General features: G+C 41.9%; 1 protein-coding gene across 2 annotated transcripts in view; it reads left to right on the top strand.

Moving 5' to 3' along the window:
• The window catches only part of SRPK3 (SRSF protein kinase 3), a 92,134-nt gene extending 79,983 nt beyond the window's left edge, over positions 1–12,151 (top strand). For both annotated transcript variants that reach the window (XM_053695640.1, XM_053695641.1), the window contains 8 exons: positions 283–314; positions 1,385–1,589; positions 5,051–5,329; positions 10,225–10,325; positions 10,452–10,559; positions 10,915–10,984; positions 11,377–11,469; positions 11,818–12,151. In XM_053695640.1, the coding sequence (XP_053551615.1) occupies positions 283–314; positions 1,385–1,589; positions 5,051–5,329; positions 10,225–10,325; positions 10,452–10,559; positions 10,915–10,984; positions 11,377–11,469; positions 11,818–12,002 (1,073 nt within the window). In that variant the 3' untranslated portion in view covers positions 12,003–12,151. The remainder of the gene's footprint in view (positions 1–282; positions 315–1,384; positions 1,590–5,050; positions 5,330–10,224; positions 10,326–10,451; positions 10,560–10,914; positions 10,985–11,376; positions 11,470–11,817) is intronic.
• Positions 12,152–12,439: the final 288 nt, after the last annotated feature.

The raw sequence follows: 12,439 nt of genomic DNA, 5'->3' as shown, positions 1-12,439 counted from the left end.
TCTACTCCCTCAACCATTAGCTCCTTCTATGCCCCATCACCATCTGCACCTTTACTCATTAGCCCCTTTCATGTCCCATCATGTAAACCGCCTGCACCTTTACTCTTTAGCCCTCGCACGCCCCATCATATAAAACCTTTGCTCCCTCGCCATCTAGTCCCTCAGTATTGATGTGTTGTGGTGTCTCATGCTCAGGGATGTGGGTGCCACTACATTTTCTCTTCCTGTGTCTTTACTTACACCCTGTTCTTCTCTCCTGTCCTGTGCGCTGGGTCTTATCAGTCAGCTCTGCACCCCCCTCTCACCACAATCTGGTAAGTGTTGCTTATAAATGGGAACATTCTGAGTTATCTGCAGGTCTTGGTACCTTTTGGTGAACACAAATACATACCAGAATCTGGGAGTTTATGTTTATTTTATTATATCTGTAAATAATTCTCAGCAAAAGGTATCAGCACTTGTCATGTGTGAAAATCTGTAACGTGAACACACGTTCCGTGTGATGTTTGTTTAATGATTTGAAATGTTAAAGGGACACTCTTATAGAAAAACAAAATCACCAGTGATTTGCGGCTACATGCATATGCTGCTGTAGTTAGGCTCACTGACCTTGTCCTGTGCAAGAGCTGCAATCTGCTGCAGCTCTGAGCAGGACTTTGGCTATGTGTGGTGGTTAAAACACATGGTCAGCAAAGGACCCTAGTCCTAATCCAACATGCTCCAATGAATAAGAGCGTTTCATTCTTCCATTAGAATGCCCCTTTAAGAAATATCTTTTTAGGAATATGTAGATGTATTTATTACACAAGAAGCTGCCTATGAAATGACTGTGGGGAAAAAGAGGTGGTCTCTGAAGACAAAAACTGCATTATGCAGATTGCCCCACCACAGACAAAGCATTAGCTCAGCTCACAGCTAGCGATAGCTTCTAGTCATGCATGCGTTATTAAAACTAACAGATACTTGCGCTAGTATTAACAAGCTCGTTAGTAAGATAATGTTATGTGACCCTATAATGTAGGGCTTGACAAATCCAGAAGTCAGAGGCCCCGGCTTCCACAATTTGACCATTGGTTTATATATTTTTACATTATTCTACAATTATAAATAAATATTTAAAAAATATCTGGGTACTAAAACAAACGTGCGTCTGGCTTCTGCTTCCTCCTAAATTTGTCATTCCCTTCATTAAGGACTAACAGTATTTTGATATATATATATATATATATATATATATACTCACACACACACACACACATCTGTTCTGAGTGGTTGTAATGTGTTTCCTTCCTTGTCTGGAAACACTACAGTGCGTACTGGCGTATCCTCTGTACGTGCACTGCAAGCGGTGATAATATGTTCTCTACCATTTACTCTCCCACAGAACGGGAAAATCTCTAAGAACAAAAAGAAAAAGCTGAAGCGCCAGCAGAAACGCCAGCAGAAGCTTCTGGAAGAGCGTCTGAAAGACATTCACAACATGGAGGAGTTGGGAGTGGGAGACCATGGCGAGAATATCCTCACTACTGAACACAACCACCTTGAAAACCACAACCAGCCCTGGGGTGGCCAGGACAACCAGGATGAAGGTAAGTACCAGTGAGTCAGTAGGTCAGGTCACATACCTCTTAAAGGGACATAAATAATCTAATATGTTAGAGCCTTTATTATTGTACTGTTGCTTGCATATAACTATGTGTTTAACCCTTGCAAAGTGATTAAACACATAGTCAAGTCAACTTTAGAGCAGCGATGCACTGTGGGAAGTTAGACAAACACATTCAGTAAGCCAATGACAAAAGGCATATGCATGTAGCCACCAATCACCTACATAGGTAGGTACGCTTTTCAACAAAAGATACCAAGTGAACAAAGTAAATTTGATAATAATTGCATGATCTATCTCAGTGTTTCTCAACCACGGTCTTCAAGTACCCTCAACAGACTAGGTTTTCATTACAGCTGAACCAGTGCACAGGTGTAGTAATCAGCTGGTTAATAACACCATGGTTACTAACCTGCTGTCACCCATCAACTGATTATTTCACATGTGCACTGGTTCAGCTATAATGAAAACCTGGCCTGTTGGGGATTCTTGAGGACCAAGGTTGAGAAACAATGATCTATCTGATTCATGAAAATTGAATTTGACGTTCATGTCCCTTCAAAGGGACACTATACACTAATTTTCATATAACTGCATGCAATAGACACTACTATAAAGAATAATATGCACAGATACTGATCTGAAATAAAACTTACTTAGAAGCTCTCAGTTTAGCTCTGTTGAAAAGGTAGCTGGAACACTCACTGCAAGTGGGAAATAAGACACTCCCCCTTCTGAGTACACTTATCACATGCTATACATTTGGATTGTTCCCTTTCTCATATTTTCTGAAGAAGGGCACAACTACCCTGAAACGTCACAATAACCGTTTTGATGTACAAGACCAGTAAGAGCCACTCCCCTGTTTTCACATAAGGGCCTTTTTACTTATATTTTTTGAGCTGGGCACCCTGGCGTGAGAGTGCCTCCTCCAAAAGGTGTGTGTGTGCATATCAGACACTCACAGACAGCTGTATTTGCATTCAATGACTAAAGCCCGATTGGAAAAATCCCATATAAATAATCAAACACAACAAACAGAAGATGCACACAGCTAGATTAAAATCTTTAAATGAAGAGTTAGTGACAGCATTTAGTCAAATGGGGAAAGGGCAAGGAACTGTGCAAAACATTTTTTTCCACCTGGGTCCCATTACAAATCAGGTTTATTGCCAACATTTACAGACTTTCAGTTGTTCGCAATGAACAAAGTCAAACAAAAGCAACTGAAATAGCTCAACACAACAAAAACTTCGAGTGGTTTCCCCAAATTCAACTGAAAATGCAACTTTTAATGAATTCTGCCTTCATAAAATTATTCAACCCCCAGAATCCCTCACAACAGCACAAATATGCAAAACAGGTGTTGTGTCAAGCACACCTGATGCAACTAATCAAGGGCTTCATTAGTTGCACCAGGTGTGCTTGAGCTAGAACACATGAAATACCTGAACTGGCTGGGGGTTTGTTGAGTGTCATGTTGACCGATATTTCCTAAAAGTATAAACTTATCTAGTTCGTAGGATAGCCATAGGATAGACAACTGTTCCGATGTAGACAAATTTAAATCACGCGTTCGTGCACACGATCGCAAGATTTCAATTATTGGATCGGGTCTGCGGGGCGTCCCTAGAACCCTAGGAACGCCCTCAAGACCGCAATCAAATCCAGGAAGCACAGTAGGCTTCAGGACAGTCGTTGGCTATGACGTTCTATTCCGTCATAACAGCTCTAAAGCCCAGTGTAATTATGATGGAATAGAACGGCATAACGGTGTTAAAAGGTTAAAGTCCCCTAAAGTGTTTGGTATTACTACCTTTTGTGGAAGTTTATTCCCTGAATCAATCACCCTTTCTATAAAGAAGTGCTTCCTCAAATTACTTCTGAATATACTACCCTTCAGCTTGAGATCAGAGACCCCTTGTTCTTGAATTTTCCTTTTTATGTAAAATACTCACTGACTCAGTTTTACTAAGCCCTTTAATATACTTGAAAGTTGCTATAGAAACATGGCTAAGTCAAAAGAATGGTCCAAAAGGTTAAGTGAAGAGATTGTCGCCCTTCACAAACAAGGAACAGGATACAAAAAGAGCGAAGGCACTGAATGTTCCTAGAGACACCGTTGGAAGCATAGTTCGCAAGTTCAAAGTTAAAGGAACAGTTGTTACACTACCTGGACGGGGCAGAAAAGGAAGATATCAACCAGATTTCTGAGAAGGCAGGTTGAGAAAAACCCTTGAGTGACTGCAAAAGACCTGCAGCAAGACTTGGTGGCAACAGGCACTGAGGTTTCAGTTTGCACAGTAAGGCACGTACTAAACGCAGAAGGTTTCCATATCAAAACAAGACGTTCAACACTACTGACCCAAAAGCATAAGAAAAGTCAGCACCAATATGCTAAAAATAATATAAATAAGCTACTTTTTGGCCCAATGGATCAGGGGTATGTCTGGAGGAAGGAAATTGAAGCATAAGCTTAAAAGAACACTCTGCCTACATTAAGCATGGTGGTCGTTCGGTGATACTCTAGAGCTGCTTTGCATCCTCTGGCACTTAAAACCTGCAGCATGTGGAAGTAAAGATGGATTTATTGAAGTATCACGAAATTTAAGAAAACTTTATGCTTTCTGTAAGGAAGCTGAAGCTTGGGCGTCATTGGACCTTCCAACAGGACAATGATCTCAAGCATATCTCAAATTCCACCGAGACTTAGTTACAGAAGTAGTCCTGGAAGATTCTAAAGTGGCCATCACAGTCACCTGACTTGAACCCATAGAAAATCTCTGGTGGGGTTTAAAGAAGACCGTTGCAGCACGCAAACCCAAGAATATTACCGAACTGGAGGCCATTGCTCATGAGGAATAGGCTACTGGAGGCCATTGTTCATGAGGAATAGGCTAAGATTCCTCAGGAACACTGCCAGAAGCTGGTGTCTGGCTATGCATCTCATTTGCAGCAGGTTATAACAGCAAAAGGATGTTCTACTAAGTACTAAAGATGGTTGCCATGAAGGGGTTGAATAATTTTGATACTGCAGAATTCATTAAAAGTAAAATTAAGGGAAACCACTTGAAGCTTTGGTTGTATTGAGCTATTTCAAATGCTTTTGTTTGATTTGTTCATTGCAAACAGCAGAAAGTCAGTAAATTTTGACAATAAACCTGATTTGCAATGGGGGTTGAATAATTTTGATTACAAAATGTACAAGTACTTTGTTTCTGCACTTTTGTCTGGCTCTCCTGCATTGCTTACAATGGTTCTCGCCAGCAAGTAAGTGGCAAAAATTTGCACTGATTTTGAAGCTTATTTTGATGTGAATCGTCAGGTTGCTTGATTTTGAATAGGCACCTTAAACCTACATTAAAACTTATCTGTTAAATCATCCCTCTTGCGACAACCTTTACAAAGTGGGAGAAATTCCTGAGTTGTTTTATTTGGTTTCAGGTAACTCTAGGATACAGACTCATCCGATCCCACCAGCACCTGGAGACCGTGAGGGCGCAGACTCCTCGTTTGGAAGTGGGGAAACCACATGCCTAGCTCAGAGCCCACTATCTTCAGGTCTATACGAGAACTGTAATGGGTTTGGCGCCAACCCACGATGTGTCAGTCCTGACACTCACACATCAGGCTTCTCCAGCTCGGCTTTTTCTGTGACATCAGGATCTGCCGTATCTGGATACTCCACAGGCCAAGAGCGAGGAGGACTCCTATCCCCAGGATGTAAGTGACATGTAGTAAATGTGTACACTAACCTACTCAATATCTATCACATAGTGTGTTTAACTTATCATGATTTTTACATCCCACCCTAGGTAAGCATCTAAATATTTATCAATCTGTTTTATGTTCAGTTGATAGCTCATTTTTCCAGTTATTTTATTTAAACAGTTGGGAGAGATTGTAAGAGTATTTACGATATCTGGTTTGTAGACGTATGAGCATTAGAATGTAAGTACGTTATCCTGACTATTAGAATATGAACCCAGAACAGCTCTATCAATTATATTAAAAACAATATTTTATCGAAACATATAAAAAATATTATTAAATTATATATTACAATTATTAAACATTATATTCATGAGAGCACCTAATTAAAAACAAAATTTATGTTTACCTGATAAAATTATTTCTTTACGGATATGGCGAGTCCAGGGCTTGAGTAATTACTATTGGGAATATCTCTCCTGGCCAGCAGGAGGAGGCAAAGAGCACCACAGCCAAACTGCCAAGTATCACACCCCTACCCACAACCCCCAGTCATTCGACCGAAGGCAAATGGAGAAAAAGGAGTAGAGATGCCTGAGGTTATAGTCAATAGAACTGTCTTAAAATAGAGGGTGGGGCCGTGGACACACCATATCCGGAATAATTTATCAGGTAAGCATAAATTTTGCTTTTCTTTCCTAAGATATGGTGTCCACAGCTTGAGTAATTACTGTTGAGAACAATACCCAAGCTAGAGAAAAAGGATAAATAGAGAGGGACAACACAGGCAGTCCTAAACAGAAGGCACCACCACTTGAAGAACCTTTCTCCCAAAAGAAGCCTTAGCCAAGGCAAAAGTATCAAATTAGTAAAATTTGGAAAAAGTATGTAGAGAAGACCAAATTGCAGCCTTGCAAATTTGTTGCACAGAAGCTTCATTTTTTAAAGCCCAAGAAGAGGAAACAGCTCTTGTGGAATGAGCTGTAATTCTCTCAGGAGGCTGCTGTCCAGCAGTCTCATAAGCCAAACGAATTATACTTTGTAACCAAAAAGAAAGAGTAGTAGCAGTAGCTTTCTGACCTTAACATTTCCCAGAGAAACAGACAAAGAGGGCAGAGGACTGACAAAAATCCTTAGTGGCCTGTAAGTAGAATTTAAGAACATGTACAACATCCTAATTGTGTAACAAACATTCTTTGGAAGAAGGAGGATTAGGATACAGAGAGGGAACAACAATTTCCTGATTGATATTTCTATTAGAAACAACCTTAGGAAGTAAACCTAACTTAGTACGAAGAACCGCCTTATTGGCATGGAAAATAAGATAAGGGGAATCACACTGCAGAGCTGAGAGTTCAGAGACTCTTCGAGCAGAAGAGATAGCAACAAGAAACAAAACCTTCGAAGATAACAACTTAATGTCTATGGAATGCTACGGCTCAAACAGAGCCAGCTGTAAAACTTTAAGAACAAGGTTAAGGCTCCAAGGAGGAGCAATAGATTTGAACACAGGCCTGATTTTAACCAAGGCCTGCCAAAAAGATTGCACATCTGTCACATCCGTCAAATGTTTATGTAGTAAAACAGATCAAGCAGAAATCTGACCCTTCAGGGTACTGACTGACAATCCCTTCTCCAGGCCTTTCTGAAGAAAAGATAAAATTCTAGGAATTATAATTCTACTCCAAGAGTAGCCCTTGAAATCACACCAATAAATATATTTATGCCATATCTTATGGTAAATCTTTCTAGTAACAGGCTTGCAAGCCTGAGTCATGGTCTCAATTACCGACTCAGAAAAAACACGCTTAGACAGAATTAAGCGTTCAATCTCCAAGCAGTCAGCTTCAGAGAAAGGAAATTTGGATGATGAAGGAAGAGACCCTGAATCAGGAGGTCCTTCCTCAGAGTTAGTCTCCAAGGCGGGAGAGATGACATCTCCACTAGGTCTGCAAACCAGATCCTGAGAAGCAGGGGCTATTAGAATCACAGACGCCCTCTCCTGTTTGCTCTCCTTCCACAAGTCATTGCTCGTATCAAACGGAGGAAACAGGTATGCCAACCTGTAAACCCAAGGAACTGACAGAGCATCTATTAGAACAGCCTGCGGATCTCTTGACCTACAACCATACCTTGGAAGCTTGGCGTTCTGACGGGATGCCATAAGAACTAACTCCGGTACCCCCTATTTGAGTACTAAACTGGAAAACCCCTCCGGATGGAGTTCCCACTCCCTGGGATGAAAAGTCTGCCTGCTCAGAAAATCCGCTTCCCAGTTGTCTACTCCTGGAATGTGGATGGCAGACAGCAATTGTGGGTCTCTGCCCACTGAAGAATCCAAGTAACCTCCTTCATGGCTAAGGAACTTAGAGTTCCTCCCTGGTGACTGATGTAAGCCACAGAGGTTATGTTGTCTGACTGGAACCTGATAAACTGGTCTGAGGAGAACTGAGACCAAGCCAACAGAGCATTGCAAATCGCCCTCAACTCCATGGTCACGATAACCCAGTAAGGTCTCCGAAAGCATCTGCCCTGAGACATCTGTTCCTGAGAAATCCACCACGGAAGAGAGTCCCTTGACGACTGATCTAACTCTATTCTCTGAGATAGATCCACATGGTCACCATTCCATTGTCTGAGCATGCACAACTGGAGAGCTCTCAAATGGAATCGAGCAAAAGGAATGATGTCCATGGAAGCCACCATCAGACCGATTACCTCCATACATTGAGCCACTGAAGGATGAGCAGTAGCCTGAAGAGAGAGGCAAGTGGAAATGATTTTGTTTTTCCTGACCTCTGTCAGAAAAATCTTCATCAATAGAGAATCTATTATGGTCCCTAAGAACACTACTCTTGTAGCAGGGGAAAGGGAGCTTTTTTCCAGATTCACCACGCAAAACGGGAAGCCCCGGCGATGCCTGTCACTATACAGGCACGATCACCGGGGTAGGAGCGAGTGGGAGCCCCCAGATCTCCCTCAAGGTGGGAGAGTGCTAGTAACGGCTCTGAGCCGTCGTTAGCACCAGAGTGGAAAACCCTGCAACGGCTCAGAGCAGTCATTAGCGCTCAAGGGGTTAATAGTTATTTTAGTTTAATTGTTAGTTTAAACTTCGTTTTTTTAATTTGACAGGTAAGTTTTAATTTAAGATAAGGAAATTGTAAATTGAATATAAAAGTTAGGGGGGGGGGCGTTAGGTTTAGGGGTTACTTACTAGTTTAAATTAGTTTATTGCAATGTGGGGGCTTTCGGTTTAGGGGTTAATAGGTTTATTATAGTTGCAGCGGAATTAGGAGTTAATAACTTTAGTATAGTGGGGGCGATGTGGGCGGACAGTAGATTAGGGGTTAATATTTAAATAGTGTGTGCGATGCGGGAGGGCGGCGGTTTAGGGGTTAATAACTTTAGTATAGTGGCGGCGATGTCAGGGAGCGGCGGAATAGGGGTTAATTTTTATTAATGGTGGCGATGTCGGGATCGGCAGATTGGGGTTAATAACTAATATAGTGTTTGCGATGAGGGAGGGCCTCCGTTTAGGGGTTAATAGGTAGTTTATGGGTGTTTAGTGCACTTTGTGATAGTTTAGTTATGAGTTTTATGTAACAGTTTTGTAGCGTAAAACTCACAACTACTGCTTTTACATTGAGAAACAGATCGTGTCAGTATAGCCTCACTGCAAAACTTGTAATGGCTGCGCTATGGAAGTCCAATGAAAAAACGTAATTTTTATGAGTGCGGGACTGATGTTGCGTTACAGGCTAAAAGGCTTGTGGTACAGCTATAACGACAAGACGCAAAACTTGTAATCTAGGTGTTACTGAGGTGCCTTACTGCTACCATTTAAGACCAGATCACCCAGAAATGGAGAAAAACTACTTTTTCCTCAGAAACTGTGGCGACACAGAGAGGCACCACTTCCTGGTACATGGAGTACCAGAAATAACCGTTTTTTTAAATCTGACAGTTTAAAATGTTGCATCGTTTTATTTTAAAGCAAAGGGGAAATGAATAAGCTGCTGAAATAGAAAATGCAGCCTTACTTTCAGTTTAGACTTGTATTGTTTTATCACTTTCTTTTTAAAAGAGTTTAAATGTTAGTCTCACACATGCTACAGTACCTGCTTTATGCCCCAGTGTAACCCATACAACAAGATTATCTATGTCCCAATAAAAAAGCAGTGTCTTAATTTGTTAAGTGCATGGTCTCCCCAACTGGAATTAAAAGCACTTACCTGCTCCTCTGTCCAGCATGTAGACAGTTACAAGGTATGAGAAGACACAGTTCTTCACAGAGACCTTTGAAAAAGAAAAACGAAGTAGCCAACTCTGGCTTTCTAAACTAGGGCAATTGTTAGGAAAACACAGTAAGTACCTCTTTACAAGTTCCTAACTGCTTTAAAGCCACCACTACCCGACTGCAAGGAATGTTGTGGAATACGGCTATACTCCAAAACTTGCTTGTAGATTAAATCAAATTTTTTTTCAGACACCTAAACTTCAGCTCCTCTATGCACCGAAGGCAAAGAGAATGACTGGGGGTTGTGGGTAGGGGAGTGATACTTGGCAGGTTGGCTGTGGTGCTCTTTGCCTCCTCCTGCTGGCCAGGAAAGATATTCCCAACAGTAATTACTCAAGCCGTGGAATCACAATATCTTAGGAAAGAAAAAATTGTTCTCAAAGGAGGATGCCAACTCCACACAACTGACTCGTTTCGGATGATACACAAAAATGTGTGGTGCAGAAACCATTGCTGCATGTGCATGTTCGGACGCACATATACCGGGGCATATAGTTCCTTCCTTGCTGGTGTCTCTTGTGCTACTTGATGTGCTTGGCATACTTAGATTTCTATGGGAATCATTTCCATTTACAAGATCTCACCTATCTTTCTCTGTCTCTCCCCGTAGTAACTTTTAGAATGGCAGATTTCCTGGTTAACCCATTGGATCCACAAAATGCAGACAAAATCCAGGTCAAGATAGCAGACCTTGGTAATGCATGCTGGGTGGTAAGTACATCTGGGGCGAAGTGGTCAGGGGTTGATGGTACATGTGACGGGCATCACAATATTAAGAGCAGCAGCAGGTGTGAGGTTACATGAGCTTACTGAAACCAACTAATTCTCCATTTGCAGCACAAACACTTCACTGAAGATATCCAAACACGGCAGTACCGAGCACTGGAAGTTCTGATAGGAGCTGGATACGGAACTCCAGCTGATATCTGGAGCACAGCGTGTATGGTATGATGGGAATTATATAGCATTGTTTTAGGGCTATGGCATGGAAAGGGTTGGGATAGGGAGGCTTTGATGGAGTTTTGTACTGAATAGGTTAGAGTCCCATTCTGTGCTGAGCTCTGAGATAAGGGAAAATAGAGTTATGCTCCAACAGATAAGGGGTTACACAGTAATGCTCTAGTAATGGAGGGGTTGCAAAGTTATGCCCTGGTAGAGGTTCTGGCAGGATATTGCACAGGTATGCTCTGCAGGGGAGGGAATACACAGTTATGCTCTGCAAGGGAAGGGTAAGAAGTTATGCTGTGAAGGGGATTGGTTGCACATTGATGTCATACAGACTCCAATACTCTTATTACAGGCCTTTGAGCTAGCGACTGGTGATTACCTATTTGAGCCTCACTCAGGGGAAGATTACACTCGTGATGAAGGTAAGATTGAGTGGGACCTGAAAACACCCCATCAGATTATTAATGCTGCATAGTACTGAATGTAGTGGTCTGCGTCTGTATATAGCCCTGTATTTCTGTATGTAACAGTGCCCACGTGTCAATTAACTGTGGCACATAGGTCTGTAGATACCACTGGTTATTTCTATAAGTAGCATGATGCATCTGTACATAGATATCTGTGTCTGTACACAACATGGTGTTTATATGCCCGCTGCTCTTTGTTAGTAGCAGAGGTCACTAGCAGGCTAAGATATGTTTGGCACAATGCTGGTACCTGCCCAATAGTAACCAGTGCCCCATAGTACTCAGCATTTATAAAAAGTGTGGTATTTTATTTCCCTGTTGTTCCCGAGTCATGTTTTTTGTTCCAGATCACATTGCACACGTCATTGAGCTTTTAGGAGACATCCCCCCTCACTTTGCACTGTCAGGACGTTACTCCAGAGAGTATTTCACAAGACGAGGTGAGTGAACGTACCTCTGTTGCTCACATGTACAATGTCCCTTGCCTTTTATGTGCTGTGATTTTACATATAATGTTCTGTCACTTAGTTAAGTAGTGTATGATTTCATGGCAGAGACTAACTGCAGCCAAAAGCGAACAGTGAAAATCATAGGTCAACCCTTAGGTGTACTCTAGCTGGCTGTGTGCCCATTACTATTTTAGCTGTATTCCTAAATCAGTGTAAGGGATTAAGGCCATATTCCATAGTCAGTGGATGGGATTAATCCATCCTTAGCTATAGCATGTTTGCTTTGTTTCCAATCTTTGCTGGCGCCACATAACTGTCTACTAATGTCTATTCCACCAGGAGACCTCCGGCACATACAGAATCTAAAACATTGGGGCCTCTTTGAAGTTCTAGTGGAGAAGTATGAGTGGTCTCTAGAAGAAGCTACCCAGTTCTCAGATTTCCTCCTTCCAATGTTGGAATTCCTTCCTGAGAAACGAGCTACAGCCGCACAGTGCCTGCAGCATCCCTGGCTTAACTCTTAACCTCAACTGTGCCTCTCTGCTCTGGGGCATCCCCTGGCACAGGTGGCACAAAACAGACACATCATTCTTCTAATGCCATGCTGCACATGGCACCATCTGTCATATCTGTAATGAGACACAGAGTAAACGTTATCTACACTTTTTTTTAATTAAGTTGTATCACTGGAGTAATATCAGCAATGTCTCTTCAGTAATCTGTAGCAGAATCCTCTGTTCAATTTAATGTGGCAAATGGCTATCAAGAAGTGGCAAGAGAGATGGCATCGTATGTCTATCAAGTAAAGGCAAAAGCAATGGCATTGAATGGATTTCAGGAAGAAGCAAGAGGGATGGAACTGGATGGGTAACAGGACAAGGCAAGACCATTGGTATTTTATGGGTATCAGGGAGAAGCAAAAGGGATGGCATTGTATGGGTATCAAGTGAAGGCAAGTCCG

This window comes from Bombina bombina, chromosome 12 (genome assembly GCF_027579735.1).
Source record: "Bombina bombina isolate aBomBom1 chromosome 12, aBomBom1.pri, whole genome shotgun sequence".
Lineage (NCBI taxonomy): Eukaryota > Metazoa > Chordata > Amphibia > Anura > Bombinatoridae > Bombina > Bombina bombina.
Note: the sequence above shows the minus strand (reverse complement) of the source record. Positions and strands in the feature narration are given on the sequence as shown.